The sequence below is a fragment of the Triturus cristatus genome, chromosome 5_2 (genome assembly GCF_964204655.1).
Source record: "Triturus cristatus chromosome 5_2, aTriCri1.1, whole genome shotgun sequence".
Lineage (NCBI taxonomy): Eukaryota > Metazoa > Chordata > Amphibia > Caudata > Salamandridae > Triturus > Triturus cristatus.
The window spans coordinates 1,000,075,664-1,000,101,299 of record NC_140588.1 but is presented as its reverse complement, the minus strand read 5'-3'; the positions used below and the strand labels follow the sequence as shown (position 1 = coordinate 1,000,101,299).

Below are 25,636 nucleotides of genomic sequence, written 5' to 3'. Positions count from 1 at the left end.
ACATAATGTGCATCCCTGCCAGACGGCGCAGCGGGCTGGCGCAGCGGGCGCGCCGAAGCCGCGCCAAAGCCAAGCCCGTCTGCGCCCGTCCGCGACCGGACACGGCCCAGGGCCCCAACCCCTGGCCCTGATCGTAAGCTGACCTGGAGTAGGAGTGACTTAGTAAGTTTATCCTCGATCGTGTGCACCCGAGGCCACCATAGTGTAAGGGTAGGGGAGAATGAAGGGTGTAGCTATTGTCAATTCCGCTTTAGCTCAGCCCTACCAGACACCAGGGCAAGCAATCCCTCGCTGTCCTGCGGCCTCGTTAATGTTAGGTCGCTTAGCCGTCACAAACATGACGTTTATGACCTTCTCACTGATAAACATTATGATCTGCTGTTTATTACCGAAACGTGGCTAGACGCCAATTCTGATCCTGATACCATTCAGGCTTTACCTGATGACTATCAGATGGTGCGCCTGGACAGACCGATAGGCAGAGGAGGCGGGATTGCGATCGCCTTTAAACAACAATGGCCATGCAAACTAGAACTAGTTGACCTGGCGGGATGCGAAGCGGGTGTTTTCACCATAGCAATTGATGGGAGCATGACTATAAAGGGCCTGATAATTTATCGCCCACCGGGACCTATGGCCAGTTTTAAAAGAAACCTCCTAGAGTGGGTCACAGAAACAGCGATCAGGAGGGACAAGTTTTTGCTGTTGGGAGATTTAAATATCCACCTGCAAGACGCACTAGACAAAGGAGCAGTGGAGTTCCGGGAAGAACTTCACACCCTACAGCTAGAGCTAAAAGGTCAGCTGCCAACACACAACCGTGGGCACCTGCTCGACCCAATATTCGCCAATTGGGAGGGTGTTTTAGCCGCTCCCCCAGTGCCCTTGCCCTGGACAGATCATTTTCTCGTTCCGTTTACTATTTACTTGTCTAAGCATATAGCTAGCGCTCCCACCCCTCTTAACTACCCTCGACGTAGGTGGGCAAGATTCTCCCTGCGAGAGTTTAATAAGGCTCTTACCGTGGAAGGGCCCCCAGGAGGAAATGACGTGACAGCGGCAAATAAATTGCTGAATGACCGTATCACGGCTGCTCTGGACCACACAGCCCCATTGGGTTGGTCTAATAAAGCTGTCCACAGACAAAGAACTGCTCCCTGGTTCAGCGAGGCGCTGCGCTGTGCCAAAAGGGACTGCAAACGAGCAGAAAGACAATGGAGAATGGCTTATGATGATCGGATGAAAGAGGCTTACCTCACAAAACGACGATCCTATCATAATAAAATCCGTAGAGAAAAAGCCACCTACTATGCAGATAAAATTCACGTGGCGGAAAACTCGGCTAGGGAATTGTTTAGCATATATAAATCCCTTTCCACCCCAATAACCGTTACTCGAGATGAAGATTACTCAGTAACAGCATGCAATCGCATTGCTAACTACTTCGGAGACAAAGTGCGCAAGATTTACTCTGCTTTTCCCGATACGCCACCCTTAGCGGAAGAACCTGCAGATTTAGCAGGAGCTGAAGCTGACTCAGATCTGCTACTTCATTTCACCACTCCTCTATCGGAGGATCTCGTAAAATCTGCAGATCCGTCAGATCTGGCTCCCCACACGATCCTGCTTCCCCAAAAAGGCTGAGTGACAGCATAGAGACACTGGAACCTTACATCAGGCATTTGCTAGATGTCTCCTTTCGATCCAGTTCTCTACCTGTGGACTGGAAACAGGCTGTGGTGCTTCCCTTCCGCAAGAAGCCTAACATTGGCCTCGATAAGCTGGATAACTTACGCCCCATCTCTCTCCTGCCATATTTTTCGAAGGTAGCAGAGAAGGTGGTAAATAAGCAGCTAATGAAATATGTGGAGGACAGTAACCTTCTTCATCCGACTCAATTCGGGTTCCGGCCACGCCACTCCACCGAGTCTGCCCTTCTTAGGGCCTCCGAAACTCTCAGGCAGGGTGCTGACGAGGGTCAAACCATGGCTCTCATCCTTTTAGACCTTAGCGCGGCGTTCGACACTGTGGCACATTCCATCTTGCTACAGTGTCTGAGCAAAGGTGGGGTGAGAGGGGCAGCGTTGAAATGGATTTTTGCAGCGTGAATCTTTCTGGATTCACTATGCTGTGCATTATTCCGCGATCTTGTGGTTGGGTCCGGATTCGTAGTCTTTTCTTTGTTTTTTTTTTTTTTTTCGTAGCCCAGGTGGGCGTCGACGTACACCATTTGGTGCACCTCCCGTGACGTCGTCGTGCTTCCTGCGGAAGTCCCACCTTTGGGGCGCCATCTTCAGATTCTTTTTTCCGCCGTTGGGTCTGGATCGTCATCGGGAAGCTCCAGAATTACACTCGAAGGAAGAAGGAAGAAAAGCGAGTTTCATCGATAGAAACACTAGAAGATATCAGGAAAGGAAAAGATTTCATCAGGAGCGCGAAGAAAGGAGGACCAGCGCCCTTTTCTTCGACGGCCTTGGAGAATGCACGCTCAGAGACCCTGAGCGCAATGGACAAGACGCCATTCAAGTTCTGCCCAAACTGCCACCACAAGTTCGCGCAGAGAGACCAGCATCCGGTCTGCAACCTCTGCCTACCGGTCGATCACCAGAGTATCGACTGCAACGCCTGCTCAGCCTTCGCGCCGAAGACACTCAGGGTGAGAGAGCGGCAGAGAAGGGCCAACGCCAGCATGGATGGCAAGGGGAAGCCCCCGACGCTCTACGCTCTGGGCCTCTCCTCGGACGAAGAGGACAACGTCGCCGAGACAGCCGAAAACTTCACGGTCGTAGAGACCGACAAGAAAAAAGAAGACGAGGTAAGAGAATCGTCGAGCGCAAAACAGAAAGTACCTCGACAACACGAGGGTGACTCGAGAAAATCTGAGTCAAAGTCCACGAAGGGAGCCCCGGCGCCGAAAACTTCGACGTCCAAAGGGGGAACCACGGACAAGAGGCCGAGCGGATCCTTAGATAAGGACTCCCTGGTGCCGAAAGACGCCGAAAGGCAAGGGTCGTCGAAAGCATCCCATGAAACGGGCCGATCGACGCAGAAAGAACGTTCGACGTCGACGCAAGTTTCATCGAAAAGACCCGCGGTCGACGCCGAAAGCATCTCCGAGATGGAAAAAAAGAAGAGGCGGCTCGAGGCCGAAATGGAGAACATCCTTCAAAGAAAGAAGGAGTTCGACGCCAGAATGAAGGAATTCAAGATTCCAACGGTTCCATCAGCGGACGTCGAGGAGGTCGAAGACGAGTTCGACGCCGAAGGGCTGACAAGGGAACTCGAAGAGGAAGAAGAGCCCTATTATGAGGGAGAAGCCGAGGAAGAAGACCAACGGTCGTTCTACGAATCGGCGGCATCTACCAGCAACGACGTCGAATGGCACGATCTCGACACCGAAAACCCGGAGGAGCCCGTGGACACGTACCCTTCGAGGCCTTCGCCACCCGACGACATCGGGGTCTACAATATGGTGGTCAGGAGCGCAGCAATGGCCTTCGGCGTCAAACTCGACGAGGAGAAACCGAAAGCCGATTTTCTCGTCGAGACACTGCTCCCCATCCAGACAAGGAGCCAGTTCCTCCCCATGCTACAAAGCGTGATGAATCAGGGGAGAGAAGCCTTCAAGGAACCTGCGACCTGCCGGTCGATCACGCCCAGGACAGAGAAGAAATATAAGCACTCCTCCCTGGACCCCCCTTACATCAAGGGTAGTGTGACCGCGGACTCCATCATAGCCTCCACGGCCAGGAGAAGGGCCAACGTACCAGCAACTTCGGGCCCACCCCCGGATAAGGAGAGCAGGAGGATTGACCTCACAGGAAGAAAGGTCGAGAGGAACGCCGCAATGCACTGGCGCATGGCGAATTCAAATGCACTCCTCAATAGACACCAATACCAGCACTGGGATGAGATGGGGGAGTTAGTAAAGCACCTCCCCGAAGAATACCGGCAGAGAGCGAATCACCTGATAGAGGAAGGCAAAAACATCGCCAACTCCTGTATAAAGACGGCGTTGGATGGGGCAGAAACTTCAGCAAGACTCATGGCCATAGGGGTCACAGAGAGGAGGCATGCATGGCTAAGAATCTCGGGATTCAAACCGGAAGTGCAGAACAACATCCTTGGCACCCCCTTCAATGGAGAGACACTGTTCGGAGCAACAGTGGACGACAAGCTCACCCAGCTGAAAAAAGAAAACGAGACGGCGAGGTCCATGGGGGCCCTGCAGCTGAGGGGAATGAGGCGAGGAAATCCCTCGAGAAGACCCTACGGTAGGGGAGGAAGCCAGCAGGGGACGTCGCACCAGGCGTTCCAACAAGGTCAGCAGGGTGAAGGTCACGGACAAGGTCAGCAGAAGCAAAACTGGCAATATCAACCTCGGGGCCAGTCCTTTCGCGGGAGAGGGAACGGACGTGGCCAAAGGAGGAGAGGGGGCGAACAGCCCTCGACGAAGTGACTCAGCACGCAAGAGGACGCCTACCCTCGCCAGGACCCCAAGGGTGAGGCGCAAAAAAGTGTCATCAGGGGGAAGAGAAAATTCAAGAGCCTACGAGCATACGACACCAGTAGGCGGAAGACTGAGGTTCTACCTTCAGGAGTGGCGGCGTAGATTCAACATCGAACAAGAACACTACCAGTTCACGACCCTGGCCTTCGGATTAAAATCAGCACCAAGGGTCTTTACAAAATGCCTGTCGGCGGTAGCGGCGCACCTACGAAGGCAGGGAATACATGTCTACCCCTACTTGGACGACTGGCTGGTCAAGGCAAACTCACGCGGAAAGTGCGAGAGGCACGCAAAACGCGTAACAGACACCCTCACAAATCTGGGATTCTCGATCCACTGGGGAAAATCATCGATGGAACCGGAGCAGGTGAAGATTTTCCTGGGGGCAAAGATCAACTCCCGCAACAGTACAGTAGTGCCCAGCGAGAGGAGGACAGAGGCTCTACTGAAGGAGGCGAAGCTCTACCAGAAGGGGCGAGCTCTGACAGTGAGGGCTGTGAGTAAGATGATGGGGATGATGGCGTCCTGTATCCAGCTGGTGCCGAATGTACGCCTGCACATGAGACCATTCCAGGAATGGCTACAACAACAATGGTCACAAGCAAAAGGAAGCTGGGAGGATCTAGTGGTTGTTACGCACGCAGTGCAGGAGGAGATAACTTGGTGGAACAGAGACAACATAACAGCAGGGAGAAGCCTGACACCACCAATCCCAACAGTGACCATTACCACGGACGCATCGCAGAAGGGATGGGGAGCGCACATGGACAACCTCAGAGTGAGGGGTCTATGGGCCCCAGCAGATGCGGTCCGCCATATCAACTACCTCGAGTTGAAAACAATCCTGCTAGCCCTGAAGGCATTCCAGAGGCACCTGTTCAACAAGAGGGTGTTGGTCCAAACAGACAACACCACGGCGATGTTCTACATCAACAAACAAGGGGGGACACAGTCGTTCCCGCTCTCATCCCTAGCTCAGGAGATTTGGAGATGGGCCATACCTCTCAGGATAGATCTACTGGCAATTCACCTACCGGGGAAGGACAATGTGGAGGCAGACTGGCTAAGCAGGCAGACCTCAGCATCACACGAGTGGGAGCTCAATGGCCAGGAGACGGAGAAAATCTTCCGGAGATGGGGGACTCCCACAATAGACCTTTTTGCAACACGCCACAATGCAAAATGCCAAAGCTTCGCGTCCAGGCAACCAGATCAGCTATCCAAGGGAAATGCCCTATGGATAAGCTGGTCGAGGACATTTGCCTACGCCTTTCCACCGATACCCCTGTTGCACAGAGTGCTCGACAAGTGCAGAACCAGCAACATGACCCTGATCCTGGTGGCTCCCCAGTGGGCGAGGCAGACATGGTTCTCACAAATTCAAGAAATGGCACAAGGCGACCCATACAGGTTCGCGAGGAGGAAGGACCTGCTCTCAATGCAAAACGGAGAGGTCCTGCACCCAGAGCCAGAGACCCTCAACCTGGCGGCATGGCTCCTGAAGACCTAGAGTTCGCACACCTAAGATTGCCGCCGAGCACGATGCGAGTGCTACGGGAGGCGAGGAAACCAACTACACGAAAATGCTACAGCGCAAAATGGAAGAGGTTCACTGTGTGGTGCCGGAAAAAGGGCCTGCAAAACAGAATGACAAGAGACTCAACAGTACTGAGGTACCTCACACACCTTCTAAAGAGTAACCTCTGCTCGAGCTAACTAAGGGTACACCTAGCGGCCATCGTGGCCTACACCAGAGGTGAAAAAGGTGGAAGTTTCTTCAGCTCGCAGGTGGTGAGGAGATTCATGGAGGGAGCCAAAAGGATGGCCCCCCCGAAAAGGTTGCCGCCGCCGGCATGGAATCTGAATGTGGTCCTGACGGAGCTCATGAAGGCACCGTTTGAACCCATTCACAAGGCACACTGCAGACGTTGACTATGAAAACAGCCTTTCTGGTGGCCATAACCTCACTACGCAGGGTGAGCGAGCTTCAAGCACTAACGCTGCAGGAACCCTACATTCAGATTCACAAAGATAGAATAGTCCTGAGAACTGACCCACACTTCATGCCCAAGGTAGTGTCGGCGTTCCACATAAATCAGGCTATCCAGATACCAAGTTTCTTCCAAAACCCGACTACAAACGCAGAAAAGGCACTGCACACCCTCGATGCCAGAAGAGCGGTGATGCACTACATTGAGAGAACCAAGGAACTCAGGAAGTCGAAACAGCTGTTTGTGTCCTTTGCTACTAGCTTCTTGGGTAGACCAGTGACTAAGGGCACCATCGCAAGGTGGATTGCCCTCACTATTCAATTCTGCCACAAACAGGCTGGACAGGAGCTAGCGGAGGGGCCGCAGGCTCACTCCACAAGGAAGAAAGGGGCCACCGTGGCCTTCCTGGCGAACACGCCCATCCAGGACATATGCCTCGCGGCAACTTGGGCATCTGTGCACACGTTCACGAAACACTACTGCGTGGACATTCAGATGAACAAGGAAGCACAGGTTGGACAGAAGGTGCTTCAGCACATTTTCAACGACCAACGCTCATCTACCACCCAGCCGCCACAGAACTAGGAAAACCGCTACAAAATCGATGCACAGCATAGTGAATCCAGAAAGATTCACGCTGCAAAACGAATAGTTTCTTACCTGTCGGTGTAGTTTTGCAGCTTGAAGATCTTTCTGGATTCACTAGCGAACCCACCCACCTCCGCCAGGAAGATGAGGCTGGAGGAAGAGGGGGTAAAATGGAAAAGATCAAACAAATACAAACATACAGATAAAGGGACAAGAAGGATTAATCAATCGCCTAGGGTTAAAAAAAAAAAAAAAAAAAGAGGAAAGGAAAAAAGAACCCGAAGATGGCGCCCCAAAGGTGGGACTTCCGCAGGAAGCACGACGACGTCACGGGAGGTGCACCAAATGGTGTACGTCGACGCCCACCTGGGCTACGAAAAAAAAAAAAAAAAACAAAGAAAAGACTACGAATCCGGACCCAACCACAAGATCGCGGAATAATGCACAGCATAGTGAATCCAGAAAGAAACTATTCGTTATTCATTTCTCGCAGGCCGAGGCTTCCAAGTGAGGCAGGGTGACTATTACTCTGAGCGAATTGCTCTGGACCAGGGGGTGCCACAGGGCTCGTCCCTGAGCCCAACACTTTTTAATCTCTACGTAGCCCCGATTGCCTCCTTGGTAGAGAGCTATGGCCTCCGAATGGTTTCCTATGCCGACGACACGCAGTTGGTGATCTCCCTGTCGCGCGCACCCGATCTTTCGGCGGACATCTTCAGAGCCTGTATGCAAGACCTAGCTGCCTGGATGTCCGCAAACTGCCTTAAGCTTAACGGAAATAAGACCGAGGTGCTTGTCGTAGGGGGAGACCGATCGGCGTGGACGTCGGCATGGTGGCCTCCATGCCTTGGCTCAACACCTATCCCATGCCTGAAAGCAAAGAACTTGGGCATTTGGTTCGACTCCGACCTGACCTTCGGCCCTCAGATCAACCGGGTGGTCGGATCATGCTTTGGGACCCTCAAAAGTCTCAGGAAGGCATTGAAGTTTTTACCTGTAAAGGCCCGTCAAACCCTTGTGCATGCACTAGTCACCTCAAAGATGGACTATGGCAACCTCCTCTATCTAGGGACTCCGAAGAAGAATCTGAGCCGTTTACAGGTCTTACAGAATGCCGCTGCTAGGCTAGTACTTAGACTACCCAGAAGAGCCGCATCCTCGGTGGCCCTTCGGTCCTTGCACTGGCTCCCGATCAGAAGTAGGGTTGATTTCAAAGCACTCTGCATGTGCCATCGGATCATCAACGGGAGGTCTCCTCTCCCTTTGAAAGGACTGCTGACACCTTATGAACCGTCCCGCTCCCTCAGATCTTCTGGCTCGGGACGCGTTGTTGTCCCCAAGGTGTCCAGAGCACGGATGGGCGGAAGATCCTTTAGGTACCTTGCAGCCGTCAGATGGAACACATTACCCTTAATATTGCGTCTCGAACCATCTGAACTAATCTTTAGAGCCAAGCTCAAAACTACACTATTCGAACAGTAAAGTATTCCACTTCTGTAGGTTCCAGTTAGCAGCCGCTCCTTAGCGCGGGGACACGCCGCTGTGCGTCACCAAGCGCTTTACAAAACTCCCTAAATAGAAATAGAAATAAATATATATATTATCTACTGGCGGTCGCCAGTAGATAGTTATAGTTAGGACCGTGTTTCCATAGGAAATCCGCAACATTCTATTTGGAATAACTTTGGCGCCGGTTGACGAATCCTCGTGAATTTTTCAAAACTAATGGGGCGCTACGCTCCGCTCCTACCCTGAAAGTTTCGGGGGGATTCGTCAAGCGGGGGCTGAGAAAAAAAGGGGGTCCCAAAACGCGTTTTCCCCATGCATTTTCCCATAGGACCTTTAGTCCGAGCTACAGCCCGAACCGCTGAACAGAATTACTTGAAATTGGGCAGAGAGGTAGTCCTCAGGTCAGGGATGTGCCTTTTGCAGGTCTGGTGTAAATCTGTTCAGTAGGTCCTGAGAAAATAGCATTTAAATCAATATATATATCTGTAAGCGCGCTCCGTGCGCTTACGGTAAGCTTACCGTACGCGTACGGTGCCGTGCGCGAGCGCGATTCTGATTGGTTGTTAGATCTTAGTAAACATTCGAATCGGTCGAAACCAGGAAGTGTCGGCCGCCATTTTCTGTCTCTTGCACTGAAAAACAAAGGTTGATAACATGAAAAGGGGGCAACGAAGAGAGTTGCAGACCCCCTAGCGTTCGTCAGGGGGTTCACAAAGGACCAAAAAGTATGAAAAATAAATTTAATAATTTTTTTAAAAAATCGCGGAGTGCGCGTACGGTAAGCTTACCGTACGCGTAGGGTAAAAAAAAAAAAAAAGAATTAACAATCACATTTAAATATAAATCTAAGGACCCCAAAGGGAGAAAAAAACAAGTGATATTTTGTAAAAAATGGCGAGGCGTGCACGGTACGAAATGCGCAACGTGGGCGCTCGGTGCGCGAAGCACACCGAGTGCCCACAGCGCGCGCACGGTGCGCGCAAAAATTAAAAATAAATACATAACTTAGCATTTAAAAAACCGTACAAATTCACTGAAAAAACCATAGGTTTCACACACGTTATAGTTATTAATTAGCATTTAAAAAACCTTGCAAATTCACTTTAAAAAACCATAGGTTTCACACATGTTATAGTTCGCTGGACATTTCACTCGTGAAAAACCAATGAAATTCCCCCGTTATAGTTAGTGCAGGTAACTATAACTCACGCGACCGCAATCCTCTGCTGATGACGTCAGATATTACATCACTGATGACATATGTGTCTTTCTGAAAAAAAAAATATTTGTAATATATGTATAGCTAAAAATTAATGGAAGAAGACATGGGTAAATAAGTGTCTAAATACAGTGATGTAATATCTGACGTCATCAGCAGAGGATTGCGGTCGCGTGAGTTATAGTTGCTATTTTCTCAGGAAATACTGAACAGATTTACACCAGACCTGCAAAAGGCACATCCCTGACCTGAGGACTACCTCTCTGCCAAATTTCAAGTAATTCTGTTCAGCCGTTCGGGCTGTAGCTTGGACTAAAGGTCCTATGGAAAAATGCATGGGGAAAACGCGTTTTGGGACCCCCCCCTTTTTCTCAGCCCCCGCTTGACGAATCCCCCCGAGACTTTCAGGGAAGGAGCGGAGCGGAGCGGAGCGCCCCACCTATTTTGAAAATTTCACGAGGATACGTCAATCGGCACCAAAGTTATTCCAAATAGAATGTTGCGGATTTCCTATGGAAACACGATCCTAACTATAACTATCTACTGGCGACCGCCAGTAGATTATATATATATATATATATATATATAGCAATTCCCCAATCTCCATATGATTGAAGAGTCGGCACTCGTACTCATGGGTACTCTCCCGTTTATTGCATGGTTACATTACACACACGAACACCACAGGGACGCGTTTCGGCAGTCTCGCTGCCTTTTTCGACCTGTTCGGCGCCATATTGGTGCTTCTTTTAAAGCTTTACAGTGATAAAAATAGAAGATGCCCTTTGCTCAACATTCACTGGGTTCGCGCTTGAATGTGGGGAGATAATTATATATAGGAATACTGCACAGCTACAATTACTCAGAAAAAGGCGCAACAGGGTAAAGCCTGCAAATGACATTGCTTTTAGTTTTTTACCTGTGCTGCTGAGAGTTATACACTTTAGTTCGTCTTATCTTAAAGAAAATAATCCCATCATGCATTTTAATGTTACTTGCAAAACCCGGACTAGATTATTACAAGTCCTTCAATAAAAAACAGCATCATGATAATGTCTTTCTAAAAACCCAAACAGTGACGCATTTCCTGCCACTTTAGACAGGATTATTTCCAGCGCAGTCGCCCAGTCGTTATTATCAACTCCTTCCATGTGCTTCTGTTTTCAATGGCATTTTACTATTTCACTCAAACACCTCACTTGTTAATACAAAAATATCCAAATACCAAGGAGGAGGACTTACAGTGGCGACTTCATGCTGCTGTAACTTAAATCCATGTGTTTAGTGTAACCAGTCCAGATAAGCAGTAGTAAGGTCCCATGACACCACCGCTGCCACGGCCAATGCCTTTTGCGGTGCCCAGCTCCATTGAAAGGGTGGTTACACCAGGGTGAGGATGTGCTCTTAAGCAGAGGATTTCCAGTCCCCGCCCAGGAAGCTTTGGCTCCCAGCGTTTGAACCTTCCCCTCCGCCTGCGCCTTCTCTTCTCCATTCCCACACTCCTTCCATGGGGGCACGCCTGTCTCAACTTCCAAAATCCATAGTGCAAGGTTTTTTAAATGCTAATTCCTAACTATAACGTGTGTGAAACCTATGGTTTTTTCAGTGAATTTGTACGGTTTTTTAAATGCTAAGTTATGTATTTATTTTTTTAAGGTTTTTGCGGTGCGCGTACCGTACGCGCACGGTGCGCTTCACGCACCGTGCGCCCACGTTACGCAGTTCGCGGAATTTTTCCGTTTCCACCGTAAGCGCACGCTACGCGTACTCCGCGATTTTTCGCAAAAAAATTAAAAGGAAATTTTGGCCCTTGGGGGTCCTTCTGGGACCCCCTGACTAAGGCTAGGGGGTCAGGAACTGTCCACCCTGCCCCCTTTTCACGTTCTCCACCTTTGTTTTTCACCCCCTCAGACTGAGAGAGACAAAATGGCGGCCGACACTTCCTGGTTTCGACCGATTCGAATGTTTACTAAGATCTAACAACCAATCAGAATCGCGTGCGCGTACGGCAAGTTTTACCGTACGCGCACGGTGCACGCTTATAGATATATATATGCTTTTAAATGCTATTTTCTCAGGAAATACTGAACAGATTTACACCAGACCTGCAAAAGGCACATCCCTGACCTGAGGTCTACCTCTCTGCCAAAATTCTGTTCAGCCGTTCGGGCTGTAGCTTGGACTAAAGGTCCTATGGAAAAATGCATGGGGAAAACGCGTTTTGGGACCCCCCCTTTTTCTCAGCCCCCGCTTGACGAATCCCCCTGAGACTATCAGGGAAGGAGCGGAGCGCCCCACCTATTTTGAAACTTTCGTGAGGATTCGTCAATCGGCGCCAAAGTTATTCCAAATAGAATGTTGCGGATTTCCTATGGAAACACGATCCTAACTATAACTATCTACTGGCGACCGCCAGTAGATAATATATATATATATATATATCTCGCTCAACTGCACCTGAAGAGCGCGGCACGCTAAAGGCGGGTGCTTCAAATGCGGTGGTGCCCCGCAATCTCTATTCACGCTCCATGACTCCTTCAAGATTACAAAAAGGATCGAGCACTCACGGGTAAGTAGTATGGCAGCTTCGTTTAATTCGGAGAAGTAAACAACAAACGCGTTTCGGAGCTAGTCCTTCCTCAGTGTTGTTGCTATGTTCGTTACAAGATACTCTTTATATACATCATTCAAAATAAACATAAAAGAGGTCGGAGGGGACGGCAGTCCAGGATTTTTGGGCGCCATCTTTGAAGGGTCAATCTGTAAATCAATTGTTAAATACAAGGGTATATAAATGTACAATTACGGATTAACTGTGAAAATAACAATTAATATATGTCGAAACACATAAGCATTTCATTAGGTTTTTGTCCGACCAATATAGAAATCAAGATTACTACATTTAATATATTTTTCACAGTGCAACCCCATTTTTATAAAGCCGTGGATCGGCAATCTGCCTACAATAGGCGATTTGTATGACCCTGCAAAAGCGCCATCGGATATTGTCCGGTTAACCATAATTATGCACCTATCCATATTCGCCGTGTATCGGCTTGATGCTAACTGATAAAATATATGGTCACGGGCAATCAGTTTAAAGGAAAAGGGGAAAGGGGGCAGAGAAAGAAAGAAAGAAAAGTGAGGGAAAGGGGGAGGGAGAAATAAGGTATAGAAGAAAGATAATGTGACACACATTCAAGAGTCAATGCTAACAGCATATTCAATTGATACATAATGGGTCACGGTAATAATTACACTTGATGATTGATAGGTCAGGTATTTCTGAGTGGCAGTGACTACTGGAATATGTACTACTAGGTCCCTAGGTGTACTATCAACTCTTCTCCAGAGTTCAACCCATATGGGGTCTTAGTTTGGAGATCGATTATGTATCTTGATTCCAGTCGTCTCAATCTTGCCACTCTTATCACCTCCTCTGGCATGCGCAAAAACACAATCAATCGCAAAAAACTGCAACAGGTCCCTATTGCTGTTATGTTTTATAGCGAAGTGCCTGGCTACGGGATAGGTGAAATCTTTCTTCGCTATCGCTCGCATATGTTCCAGGATTCTGAATTTGACACTGTTCACTGTACTCCCCACATACATGAGTCCACATGGGCATTTTAGACAGTATACCACATATGGTGTTTGACAGGTCAGAAACTTGGCAATGACTCTTCCTTTTGGTAGGCCTTTAACATTATAGCTAAAACCTCTTTTGCTGAAGGCACGGGCTTTACACTTCCCACAAGGAAAAAAGCCCTTCATTTCTTTTAAGGTGCCCTGTTTTTGGGGAATGGAATCTAGGTGGCTATGTACCAAATTATCTTTTAAAGATCGAGCTTTTCTGTATGTGATTTGGGGGGTCAGTGAAACATCAGATCCAATAATAGGATCAGTTTTTAGCACATGCCAGTGTTTTCTAAGGATAGACCTCAACCTAAATGTGTCGCTGGAGAAGGTCGTGATCAGCGGAAATTGGCCCTTCATTGATCTATTGGTTTGTTTTGGTTGTAAAATTTGTTCCCTTGGTGTTTTTCTGACTCGTTCTAGAGTGCTCTCTAGGAGGTTGGTATTATAGCCTCTTACTTCGAATCGTCTGAGGCTGCTCTCAGCTGCTAGCTCAAAATCGCACTGTCTTGAGCAATTTCGTTTCAATCTTAGGAGCTCGCCATATGGAATGCTATTCTTTAATTTCTCAGGATGGGCACTAGAAGCATGGAGGATACTATTTCCTGCTGTTGGTTTGCGGTAAAGGTTAGTTGTTAAGTTTCCCTTCTTTTACTTCCACTTTTAAATCTAGATAGTTTACTGCCACTAAACTAATCTCTCCTGAAAAGTGTAGGTTTGCGTTGTTTTTGTTAAGGTGTTGGATAAATTCATTTGCTTTGCCCATGGAACCTCTCCAGATTATAAAAAGGTCATCGATGTATCGATGCCAGGATACTATTTCCTTTGTCCATTCAGAGTTGTCCGCGCTCCAGACCACCTGCTCCTCCCACCAGCCTACGAACAGATTTGCATAGCTGGGGGCGAAGCAGGTGCCCATCGCGGTTCCGGAGATCTGTCTAAAATATTCTCCTTTATGTTTATTTTGAATGATGTATATAAAGAGTATCTTGTAACGAACATAGCAACAACACTGAGGAAGGACTAGCTCCGAAACGCGTTTGTTGTTTACTTCTCCGAATTAAACGAAGCTGCCATACTACTTACCCGTGAGTGCTCGATCCTTTTTGTAATCTTGAAGGAGTCATGGAGCGTGAATATATATATATATATATATAAATCCCCTGGTGAAAGACTTAAGCTCCTACGTAAAAGACACAAAATACTTTTTGCGTATTATTGCAAATATTGAGTGGGAGCCAAACATGATACTAATAATACTAGATGTGACTAGTTTATATACTAGCATAAAGCATGAGAAGGGATTGGAGGCAGTGAACTTTTTACAAAGGAGGAATGCAAAGTATTATGAACACAATCTGATGTTATTAGAACTTATTTCCTTTTGCCTTAGGAATAACATTTTTCTTTTCGCAGGAGAGTTGTATCACCAAGAACAGGGGTCTGCGATGGGAACGTGCTTTGCCCCCAGCTACGCGAATTTATTTGAGGGCTGGTGGGAGAAGCACGTGGCCTGAGCAAGGGAAAATGAGCAGTGGATGGATAAAGTGGTGTTGTGGGCTCGTTACATAGACAACCTTTTTATTATTTGGAAGGGGTCGGAGGAAGAAGCTAAACACTATGTCTCAGCCCTCAACAACAACAAATGCAATCTGAAGTTCACTTAATGTATAAGAAGAACAGAAGTAGCATATCTGGATCTATTGGTTTACATCAAGGACAATACCTTACAAACCACATTGTATAGAAAGCCAACGGCTGGAAACAGCACGCTACACGTGGGTATATTGTGGAACTACAAACTAAGACCCCTGGAGGTCTGAATAATGAGAAGAAATTGTGGATTCACATGCCATGATTAAAAATAAGTTTTAAGAAAGGACACGCCTCAATCCACAAGAAGAGAATGAAAAAGGGTAGGATATAGAAAGAGAGGAGATAAAGAAGCAGGCACATTTGCAGATGATGTCCTAGTATCATGGAAAATGCACAGAAATTAATTATTATAAGCATAAAGGAGAAATGAGTCCCAGTGAGTTAGCCCATCCAGGGCGTGATTGTGCACACACATGGGGAGAAATCTGTTTTCGTTTCATATACTTATGTGTGTGCGTGTGTGTGTATATATATATTTTTTTTTTCACCCAAAAAAATAAATACTCGCACTCCAGGACATAAGTCAAGAGCTTCTTTACGTCAGATTTTCAAAACAGCCCAACACCATCAAGTTCCCTTAATTAACCCACGCGTTTCGACCACTCTGGTCTTGCTCACGGTTAGCTGTGTTCTACAGGTAATGTCTTTATATATATATAATTGCCCATATAGCCATTATGATGCATCATGGGACATGTAGTACAAATCGTGCAAAAGTGATTAATTTTTACAGTGCAATCATTATAACAATTTACAATTTTGTATGATGAACCATTTTCTTCTGTTATATATGTATATGTATATATATATATATGTATATATACATATATATACATGTATAGATATATATTTCCTATGGCAATCTACATTAGCATTAATGTGTGCAATGACCGGACTTGAGAGTAGTTTTTCTTTTACGTACTTACTCTCTAATGAAATTTTTAATCAAAATCTATATTTTGGAACATTCTTATTACTGATCAGGTTTCTCCTCCACACTGTGTCTTCAGACTAACGCTGCCTAGCGCATTTAGCACCAAAGGAATGGCTGCAGACTTTGGAAGTTACTAAATTTAGCAATGCAGTATAACTCAAACTAAGATTCATTGAAAATGTCCCACACATGCAACTGATTTGAGACTGAAATAGTGAACTTTTGTTGAAAACGTTTTATTTATTTATCTCCCCTACTTCACACTGCAGGTAAAAATATGGTTTCAGAATCGCAGAGCGAAGGAAAGGAAAGTGATGAAGAAGAAGATTGGACAGTATGAGAGCAGTGGAGGATCTGTTCAAAGCGACTCTGGCTCTGTCAGCCCAACAGAAATTTCAAAAGTATTATTTGAGCCACCACATGTAATGAACAATTTACCACCCACGGACAACATGCAACAGGTTGCAGTCTCTCAATGAAATAGGAAGTAAAAGGGAATGGATACTAAAAAGGATACCAAAAAAACTGTGAACTTGTTTTCTTTTTCAAAAGATGGCAAACGTTAAAGAGTGAAGTAGCACTCATTATTACCAGCACTGTTCTTATTTTTGTGTTCCTGTGAAACTGAAGTTTTGATCTATTACAATTATGCTGTACTCCTTCTTCCTCTGTGGTCCAGCTATGCGTCACACTGCTGTAAGAGAGCACCATAAAAGGATTCCAAAGAAAGCTTCTGGACATCATATATTTAGCTATGGGACACTTAGGGCAGGGAATTTGCATTTCAATTGATGGATTGGAGAAATTCTGCACTATTCCTAAAAGAACCTTGCAATCTCCGGAAAACAATACTTATGCAATTGCTCTGTGCAAAGACTTTGAGAAGAGAGAAACTGATTTCTAAAGATATGTGCCTCAGCAAAGACGTCAACACGTTTTACACTACTTTCAATCCAGGAAACCTAAGCACATTTTTGGTTCTGTAAAATGAAATCAGTCATGGAACTCATCTTATTTTTCATCCAGCAACACTTGTAGATCTTTATAATTGTTCAGATTTAGTATAACAGAGACAAAACTGATATAAAAAAAAAAAAAAAAAAAACAACAACAAAAAAATCGATATATAAGATTCAAATCGGTTGTGTCGGGACACATGAATGTAAATTACAAGTATGGATCTACCTCGTAAAGTAGAAACTGTTACGTGAATACAACTGTTATGTGAGTTGTTCATGCTAATGTCTTTAGAAGTTTTCTTTTTGTTTTATAAATGTTTTGTGAAATTTTAGATAAACATTGGTTTGAGAGCTTAACTTTTCTGTGTCAGAAAATAACAATCAATACCTTATTCAAATATACTGAGTAACCAGTACATGCCAGAAAAATATATGCAGAGGCCAAGCTAAGCCACACTGCTTGGAAGAATTAAACTCTTCCAAATGTTTAAATATTCCCATTTTGACAATACTTTTCCTTACACATGTAAGGCCATAAAAAAGGTTTTGCAGCATGAATCTTTTCTGGATTCACATGCTGTGCATTATTCTGCCATCAAATAGTTGGATCTCGAATTTTTGAACTTTTCTTCTTGGCTTTTTAGTTCTTTCTTTGTTTTTTGTTTTTGTTGTTTGGTGCTTTGTGCTTCCTGTGAGACTGTGCCTCCTCCTCAAGAAACTCTTATCTGTTGTCGTCATCTTCAGATTCTTTTTTCTGCCGTTGGGTCTGGAACCCTGCTGAAGGAGCTCTAACGTCGAGAATATGTTTGAGGAAGAAATTCCAAAGTTTTCAACAAAAATCAAACCAGACTGATACCACTGAAGAAGAGGAGTAGCTGCAGCTTGAACAACCTTAAAGAATGCCCATTCGGGGGGCTCGCTGAAGGGCCTAGATGGAAAAGACAACCTTCCAGTTTTGTACCAACTGAAATCACAAGTTCTTGCAGAAGGACAAACATCTTGTCTGCAACCTCTGTTCACCATTCAACCACTGGAGCCAGGACTGCACTGTTTGCTCGGCCTTAAAGGCCATAAGCATGACAGAGAGACAGAGACAGGCTCATCATAACATACAGGGCCAGCAGACAACTTCGTCCTTAATAGATTTGGGTCTCTCCAGCGGGGAAGAGGACAATATTGCAGAGTAGGCTGAAGGAGAGGTATCGGACGTCGAAGGGAAGATCATCGGAAAAAGCTGATGCCAAAGAAATCACGAAAGTCTGAGGTAAGAAAGTCGTCATCCTCCAAAAAACACAGAGTCTCGGAAATCAGAATCCAGGCTGTCGTTGGGAACCTTGGCTTCAAAAAACACAATGACCACTGGCACACCCCGACAAAAAGATTCCCAAGAAATCCTTTAAGGAGTCTCAGCTGGTAGAGCCGAAAAATTAAAGACGGTAACGGCAAGGACACTTCAGCCTCGAAACAAGACAGGTCGCAAGCACACAAAATTAAGCTCGATGACCGAGACATCTTCAGAGGGCTCTTTGAAGGACTCTTTGACACACCAAAAATACAATCAAATCTCTATGCCCAAAAAAAGGCGGCAGAGATAGAGCAGAAGCAAAAACGCCTTGAGGCCGAAATGGCCAATTAAATTTAAAAGAAGAGAGACTTTGATGAAAGTCAGAAGGGGTTCTGCATACCTAATAAAGGGTCGACATCAAAAGAGTAAAAGAGAAAAAAGTAGAGGAAATTGAATCTCCTCTCACACCAGAGCCTCAGGAGGAGGAAGAGGAATAACAAATAGGGGAATGTATATTAGAGTTCAGAGGCTGAATATGCAGACCAGTGGCAGGATCTGGAGACAGACTCTCAAGAAGGGGTTGACAGTTACCCTTCAAAACCTTCAACCCCAGATGATATAGGCATGTAAAATCATGTTATAAAACAAGCTGCTGATAAAAAATGGGGTTCAATTAAAGGAAGAAAAACCGCAATCGAGTTTTTTACTGGAAACCCTAATACCTATATAGACCAGAAACAAGTTTCTTCCTATGCTCCCTAGTGATTAAGACGAGGTAAGAGACATTTGAAGAGCCAGCTACTTGTCGAGCTGTCACTCTCAAGAGCAGAAAGAAAAGTACAAACACTCTTCAAAGGATCCAGAGTATATACAGGGAACAGTTCCTGCAGAATCAATATTTGTGATTACTGCTAGGAAAAGGTGTGTGGCTACCTCCTGAAAAGGAAAGCAAGATAATGGAGCTGTTACAAAGGAATGTAAACATAGGGGCTCATTACGATGGCAGAATATCGCCGGAGGGGTGGGGGTGTGTACTGGGAGGGTACCGATGGCACCCCTCTGCAGATCCCTGCACCAAGTGGCAGGCACGGCGTGGTGCCTGCCACGTGGGTCAGAGAATTCCTGGGCATGTCCTTTTACCATTGCGGACGGTGCTGCACTAAAGCTGCCTTATCCGCACTAAGTGCATGACTTTTGATCTTTTAAAAAAATATTTAAAACTGGGCATGGTCATTCCAGGAAGCGCTGGTTTGCAAGAAACAAGCCAGCCACTGCATCACAAAGTTGGCAATACCATTTACAGAGCCAACAGCCCTTTCGGAGAAGGGGCAGAGGAAGGGGACAACCCCACAAAGGGGAATCAAGTCCCACACACACGTGACTCAATAATTCAAATATACCTCTCTCAAAAACCATCTTGGAGAGGCAGACAAAGAGAACATCAAAGCCTACACTTAACACCTGTAGAGGGAAGACTAAAGCATTTCTTCAGGATTTGAGGAAAATAACTTCAGACAAATGTATTTTAAATCTAATCCAATTTAGATATTGCATAGCATTGCTCAAATTAGACCTCCGGCTCATAAACAAATTCATAAAAACACGAATTCAAAATGACATCCTTACAAGAGGTGATACCTTAACTAGAAGTAGGGGATTTCATGGCTACAATTGTCCCCAAGAATGTTTACCAAGTCCTGACCTTTCCCCCCTTCGATATCCATACGTGTCAGTGGGGTCCCCCCCCCTAGGGGAGCACATGCTGCTATTTCTGACTGTGGGTTGCCTTGTGGACTTGTTTTTTGTTGATTATTTATATGAAAATGAAGCCGTTGTGTGGGGTCCGGATGGTGTGGCTACCAACGCCTCTTCAACTACTGTGAATTTCCTTCTGCCGCAGCGTGCGTTCTACTGTCTGTATTATATGCTCCTTCTGTGTGCTAGCGGCCGGCCTGGAGGTTGTAGGCCCATCTTTGTATATTTTTTAGATTCTGTAATAAACGGATTAAAAAAAAAAAAAAAAGAATGTTTACCAAGTGTCTTGCAGCAGTAGCGGCACATCTAAGGAGACCACGCATACATGTTTACCTCTATCTAGACAACTGGCTGAAAGAGCAAACTCCTACCAGAAATGTGAAGAACACATGCAACAAGTAATAGAAACCTTATTCTCACTAGGATTCTCCAGCAACATAACAAAGAAATCCTCCCTAGAGCCAGAACAGGAAAAGTTATTTCTGGGAGCAAGAATAAACTCAATTCAGGAGAAGGGGTTTTGCAGTAAGAAAAGAACACAATATTTAATGGCAGAGACCCATCTTTACCAGAGGTATCGTAATTCTTTATTGCTTGATTATCAAAAATCATTGCAATTAAATACAATAAAATCATGAATAAAAACAGATCCTTTGTACACCAATTATTATACGACTAAAGACACATAAAAGGAAGTTTGTTTCTGTGGCTACATGCCACACTAGATCAATGATACCACAATTGCACTTTTATCACAGTTGTTAAAAATTCATAAATCAAATAACATATGATAGTCTGGTTCCCAGGGAAGTACAATAAAAACCATAGACAGTGTATGACATACTGCAAAAAGCTATAGTGTCAAAGTGTAAATAAACAATAAAAGAGCAAATGCTTCCATATACTCTTTAGGTGCAGATTACAAAAATTGCCTAAGACAAGATCATTTAATCAAACTGCAAAGGCATTTTTAGTGTCAATAACATAGAAAAAAACAGCCATATATTTTCTAAAATATCCCTTAACCTTAATTACACCTCGCAGATATCATCAATTTTTCCGCAATTGATAAAAAATGTTTATCATCGGACATAACAGTGGAATTGGTTCACCTGATAAACATAAAATAAGAGCCTGGTGGGCTGATCTAACCCCAGCTTTAACAAATAGAGTTTTTCATAATATACAGCGTATTTTAAGCAGTTTAGAACATACACACATACACAATATGTAAAAAGGTTTCCAAGTCTTAATTTTAAAAATGTTTCCTTCATGCGGGACGAAAAAAAGGCATTCCAAAATGGCTGAATTCGCAGGGACTGATAAGAGTTAATCACAGACCAGGCATGAGCTTTTGCCACTAAAGCTGCCTTATCCGCACTAAGTGCATGACTTTTGATCTTTTAAAAAAATATTTAAAACTGGGCATGGTCATTCCAGGAAGCGCTGTCTGCAAATCAAAACTGTGAAGGCATGATAAAATATGGGAACGCCACGCGTATGCGAAAGTAGAATGAGCTAATTCACACACCAGTAATTTGCTAAAGAGTCAGGGTCAGACATGAATAGAGAATACATACATTTTAAAAATGGCCCTTACGCCCACATGGATTGCCTTTGGAGACTAAACTCCAGTCTTATTTCCACTTGGCCGGTTGACCTTGGGATTCCAAAGACTGACATTATTTTAGTGTTTTGACCCCTGGTAATAGGCAAGCCAAAAGCAATTGTTGGTTGTAGCTTCACACCTATAACTTTAAGGAGATGTTCGTATGATTGGCACCTCAATAATTTGCGTAAACATTTGAAGGCATACATTAAAGTTGAGGTTTTTGCGTTCAAACTTTAAAACGGCTTCTGGAGAATCTCCATATGCATGCTGTGAAAGGACCGCCGTAGTCAGTCTCACATTTAATCCAGGGTGATGGAGTGCAATCCAGGATGACCGCTGAAGTCAGCCGCCATCTGTATAGGTTTTCGGAGATTCTCCAGCTCTGCTGAAATGCATAAACATCCATAACACGCAGTGTTGTGCTTTCTCCACATCACGGACATTATCATTACTCATTATGCCAAAAGAACTGTCCCACTTCCCCTCTCCATCTTTTTCCCCCACAGGGTGCCCGGCTGGGCCTCATGTGAGTAATCCTTCTGAAAACACTTCTTTGTGATATGCACTTTACACTCTGACAGTTGAGTTACAATTCTCAGGTGTCCCTCCGTGTTAGGTCCTGAAGACCCCCTATTGATGGTGGGGTCGAAACACCGTCGACAAAACGCTAAAACGAACCCTTTTCCCAGCCCCTACCACTGTACTAGAAGGCTGTGACTAACTATTGAATATTTATGCTATGGTCGTTTTTGTGTTCTAGTAACCTATTTTTATGTCACAAATTGTCACTAATTTGACATGTAGGTTCTATGTTCACTTGGGACACTATGCACCTCTTGATTATTTTGATTAAGCATTTACATAAATTGCTAATATTCATAATTTGTCTTGTTGTATTTTTTTTCTCACTCTCTGACATCTCTGTACCCATGTACACTGCCATTGAGCAAAATACTATCATATCTTACATACATTGTCAACAGGAACCGCTGTTCCTTGTTATATAATAGATACCCTGGTTCCATGTGAGTAGGGTGACCCTTGTTTTCCCATACACAATTGTTTCATTTAGTGCAGGGGTACTCATAAAACTTTCTCTCGGGGGCCAAATTTACAGTGTGGTTTCTGGCTGAGGGCCGCACCGGTGGGGGCGGGGCCAATGGGGGAGGTGGCGGGGCTAGACCAAAAAAAAAACTATGACCATGAGGTTGAACACAGGCCCCTGCAGCGGACGCCTTCGTCCACTGAGCCACCAGACCAGGCATTCACACATATCTATCTATCTATCTATCTATCTCTCGCTCTGTCTCCCTCCCTCCCTCTCTCTGTCTCCCTCCCTCTCTGTTTCCCTCCCTCTCTCTCTCACTCTCCTTCTCTCTCTCTCCGTCTCCCTCCCTCTATCTCTCTCTCTTCCTCTGTCTCCATCACTCTGTTTGTCTCCCTTTCTCTCTGTCTCCCTCCCTCTCTGGCTCACTCACTCTGTGTCTCCCTCTCTGTCTCCCTACCTCCCTCTCCCTCTCGGTCTCCCTCTCCCTCCCCCTGTCTGTCTGTCTCGGTCTGTCTCCCTCCCTCTGTCTCCCTCTCTCCCTCTCCCTCCCTCTCTCCCTCTCCCTCCCTCTCTCTCTCTCCCTCCCTCTCTCTCTGTCTCCCTCCCTCTATCTTTCTCTCTCAATCACTGTTTGTCTCCCTCTCTCTGTCTCCCTCCTTCCTCCTCTGTTCTCCCTCCCTCCCTCTCCCTCTGTCCCCCTCCCTCTCTCTCGGTCTCTCCCTCTCTCTGTCTCCCTCTCTCTGTCTTCCCCCTCTGTTTTTTTAGTGATTTGTCAGTTGAATGTAATAAAGTTTCAAGAAAGACGTATTGGAAAGAAATTATATTTTTAGTGTAACGTTTTTAGACTTTTGTAATGCAGCAAAAGATGAAGTAAAACAGAACCTCCGAAAAACACAATAATAAGAAACATAATGTCTCAAAGCTTACAGAACCGATTGCTATGGAAAGAAATATTTGTACATCTGAACAGAAATAAGTTGTGTTGAAATGTTGCGATGTGTTTCTGGGCATGGACTAAAAGGGTTGAAAATCACTTTGTTGTGGCACATGTAGGTAAAGACAAAGGGTGAATACAAAAGGTTTGGGTCAAAGGTTGTGAGCACAGTTATCAGGCTGCTGGGTCATTGTTCAGGCTTTCGTTGGATGGCCTCTTCACTGAAATCACCAATGGCGATGTCTTGGGGCTCTCCCTCTTTTTCTGCTGCTCGGAAGCCTCGAGTCGTCTGGGTATTTTTAGGTGTACGTGGGGCGAACCCTGCTCCCCGACTTCACTTTCTTTCTCTCTCTCTTCAGTGTCTACCTCCTCAGTACGCCCTACTGATTCAGGGTCCTCACTGTAGCAGGGGGCAGGGTACGGTGAAGGGAAGCCTCCATCCCCCCTGAACCGAAGCAGGTGATGGGCAGGCCTGTTTTTCCCCAAGTTTTTGAGGCTGATGGCAGGGGAAGCTCTCCCTCTCTCTCTCTCCCTCCCTCTGTCGCACTCTGTCCTCCCCCTGCTGTCCCCTCACCCCCTGCTCTCACTCCCTGCTGTCCTCCATCACCTCACCCTGCTGTCCTCGTCACCCTCAGTCACCTCAACCCGTGCTGAGACAGCTTCCCGGGAACACACACAGCCGCCGCACCCAAGTACTTCACAGGTCTTTTAAAGACCATTCACTTGTTAATGAGGCTTTGTTGTATTTCACCTCTTCTTAGTGCCCCTGCATCTCCACTTAATCAGAGTGGAGATGCAGGGGCGCTAAGAAGAGGTGAAGTAAAACAAAGCCTCATTAACAAGTGAATGTTCTTTAAAAGAATCGCCCGGCCCCCATAGCTCGCAACCGGCGATATAAAAAACACACAGGCATATGATGTCTGCAAGGTCCGCGTGCCGCCAAGGAAGGCTTGCCGGGCCGCTGGCGGGTCGTACTATGAGTACCCCTGATTTAGAGGCATGTACTAATCTATGCCATAGCCCTGTTTGGTAACGTGATTTCGACAACCACACCTCATGTCTATATGACCTTCTAAGGGACAGCACTTTATCCTTAACAGCATGGTAAGATTTCTGATATCTATGAGAAAAGAGCTACCGGTCTAAAAAGTGACTGTTTTAGTTTAAGTAACTTAATTGAATACTATTTATTAGGCGTGTTCAATGATGGTTTCACATTTGCACGATTTTGTGCTGTCAATTTTTCAAACAAAGATGAAGTGATATAGTTCCATTTATCCACCATTAACCATGCCCCCACCAGCCCGGATCACTATCATTTATTAAAACCTCTGCAAACTTCATTATTTCATCCTGTTTTCCCGAGTGCCATACCACCTTTTTTCAAATTATAGGAAGAACTATGTTTTGAAGCTCATTAGATTTAGGATTATGACTTATTGGTAGCTCTAGCGTTAATATTTGAGGGTTATGATCACTTTCAAGTCGCAGGATCAGTTCATAATCAGCAATTTTCTGGGCCAGTTTTCTGAAACAAAGGTGTAATCACTTATTGAACCGTATTTGTACTGTTAAAAGGATGAACCTGCTCTAGATTTGAACAAGAATTTTTCATTTAACAAAGTTAGCCCAAGCTGTTCCATAATGTTGCGACACATGTTTGCAATACCATTGCCTGTTTTATCTGAAGATTTAAATGCAACCAGTTGTAAACTGAAATAATCAAAGCGGCATTAGAATACCTAAGTACTAACGTTATTATGATCTCCCACAGACTATGCAATTGAGACAACTTATTTTTCCTTCTGCTTAAATAAACATTCAATATGATCATGTTATAACAGTTATATTGTCATTTTGGTTCTGTTGGGGATGTTGTTGGGGATATTGCCGGGTCTGGGCATTGTTGTACAGGTAGAGGTCCGAGACGATCATATTATGGGCGGTTATGCTACAAAGCGATAGGGGGTCCCCTACAATATTATGGGGCGCGACGCCAT

General features: G+C 45.6%; 1 protein-coding gene across 1 annotated transcript in view; it reads left to right on the top strand.

The window, feature by feature from the left end:
• The window catches only part of LOC146829568 (homeobox protein CDX-4-like), a 159,419-nt gene extending 139,083 nt beyond the window's left edge, over positions 1–20,336 (top strand). Inside the window, exon 3 of the mRNA XM_085608272.1 lies at positions 16,313–20,336. Coding sequence (XP_085464398.1) covers positions 16,313–16,522 — 210 coding nt within the window. The 3' untranslated portion in view covers positions 16,523–20,336. The remainder of the gene's footprint in view (positions 1–16,312) is intronic.
• Positions 20,337–25,636: the final 5,300 nt, after the last annotated feature.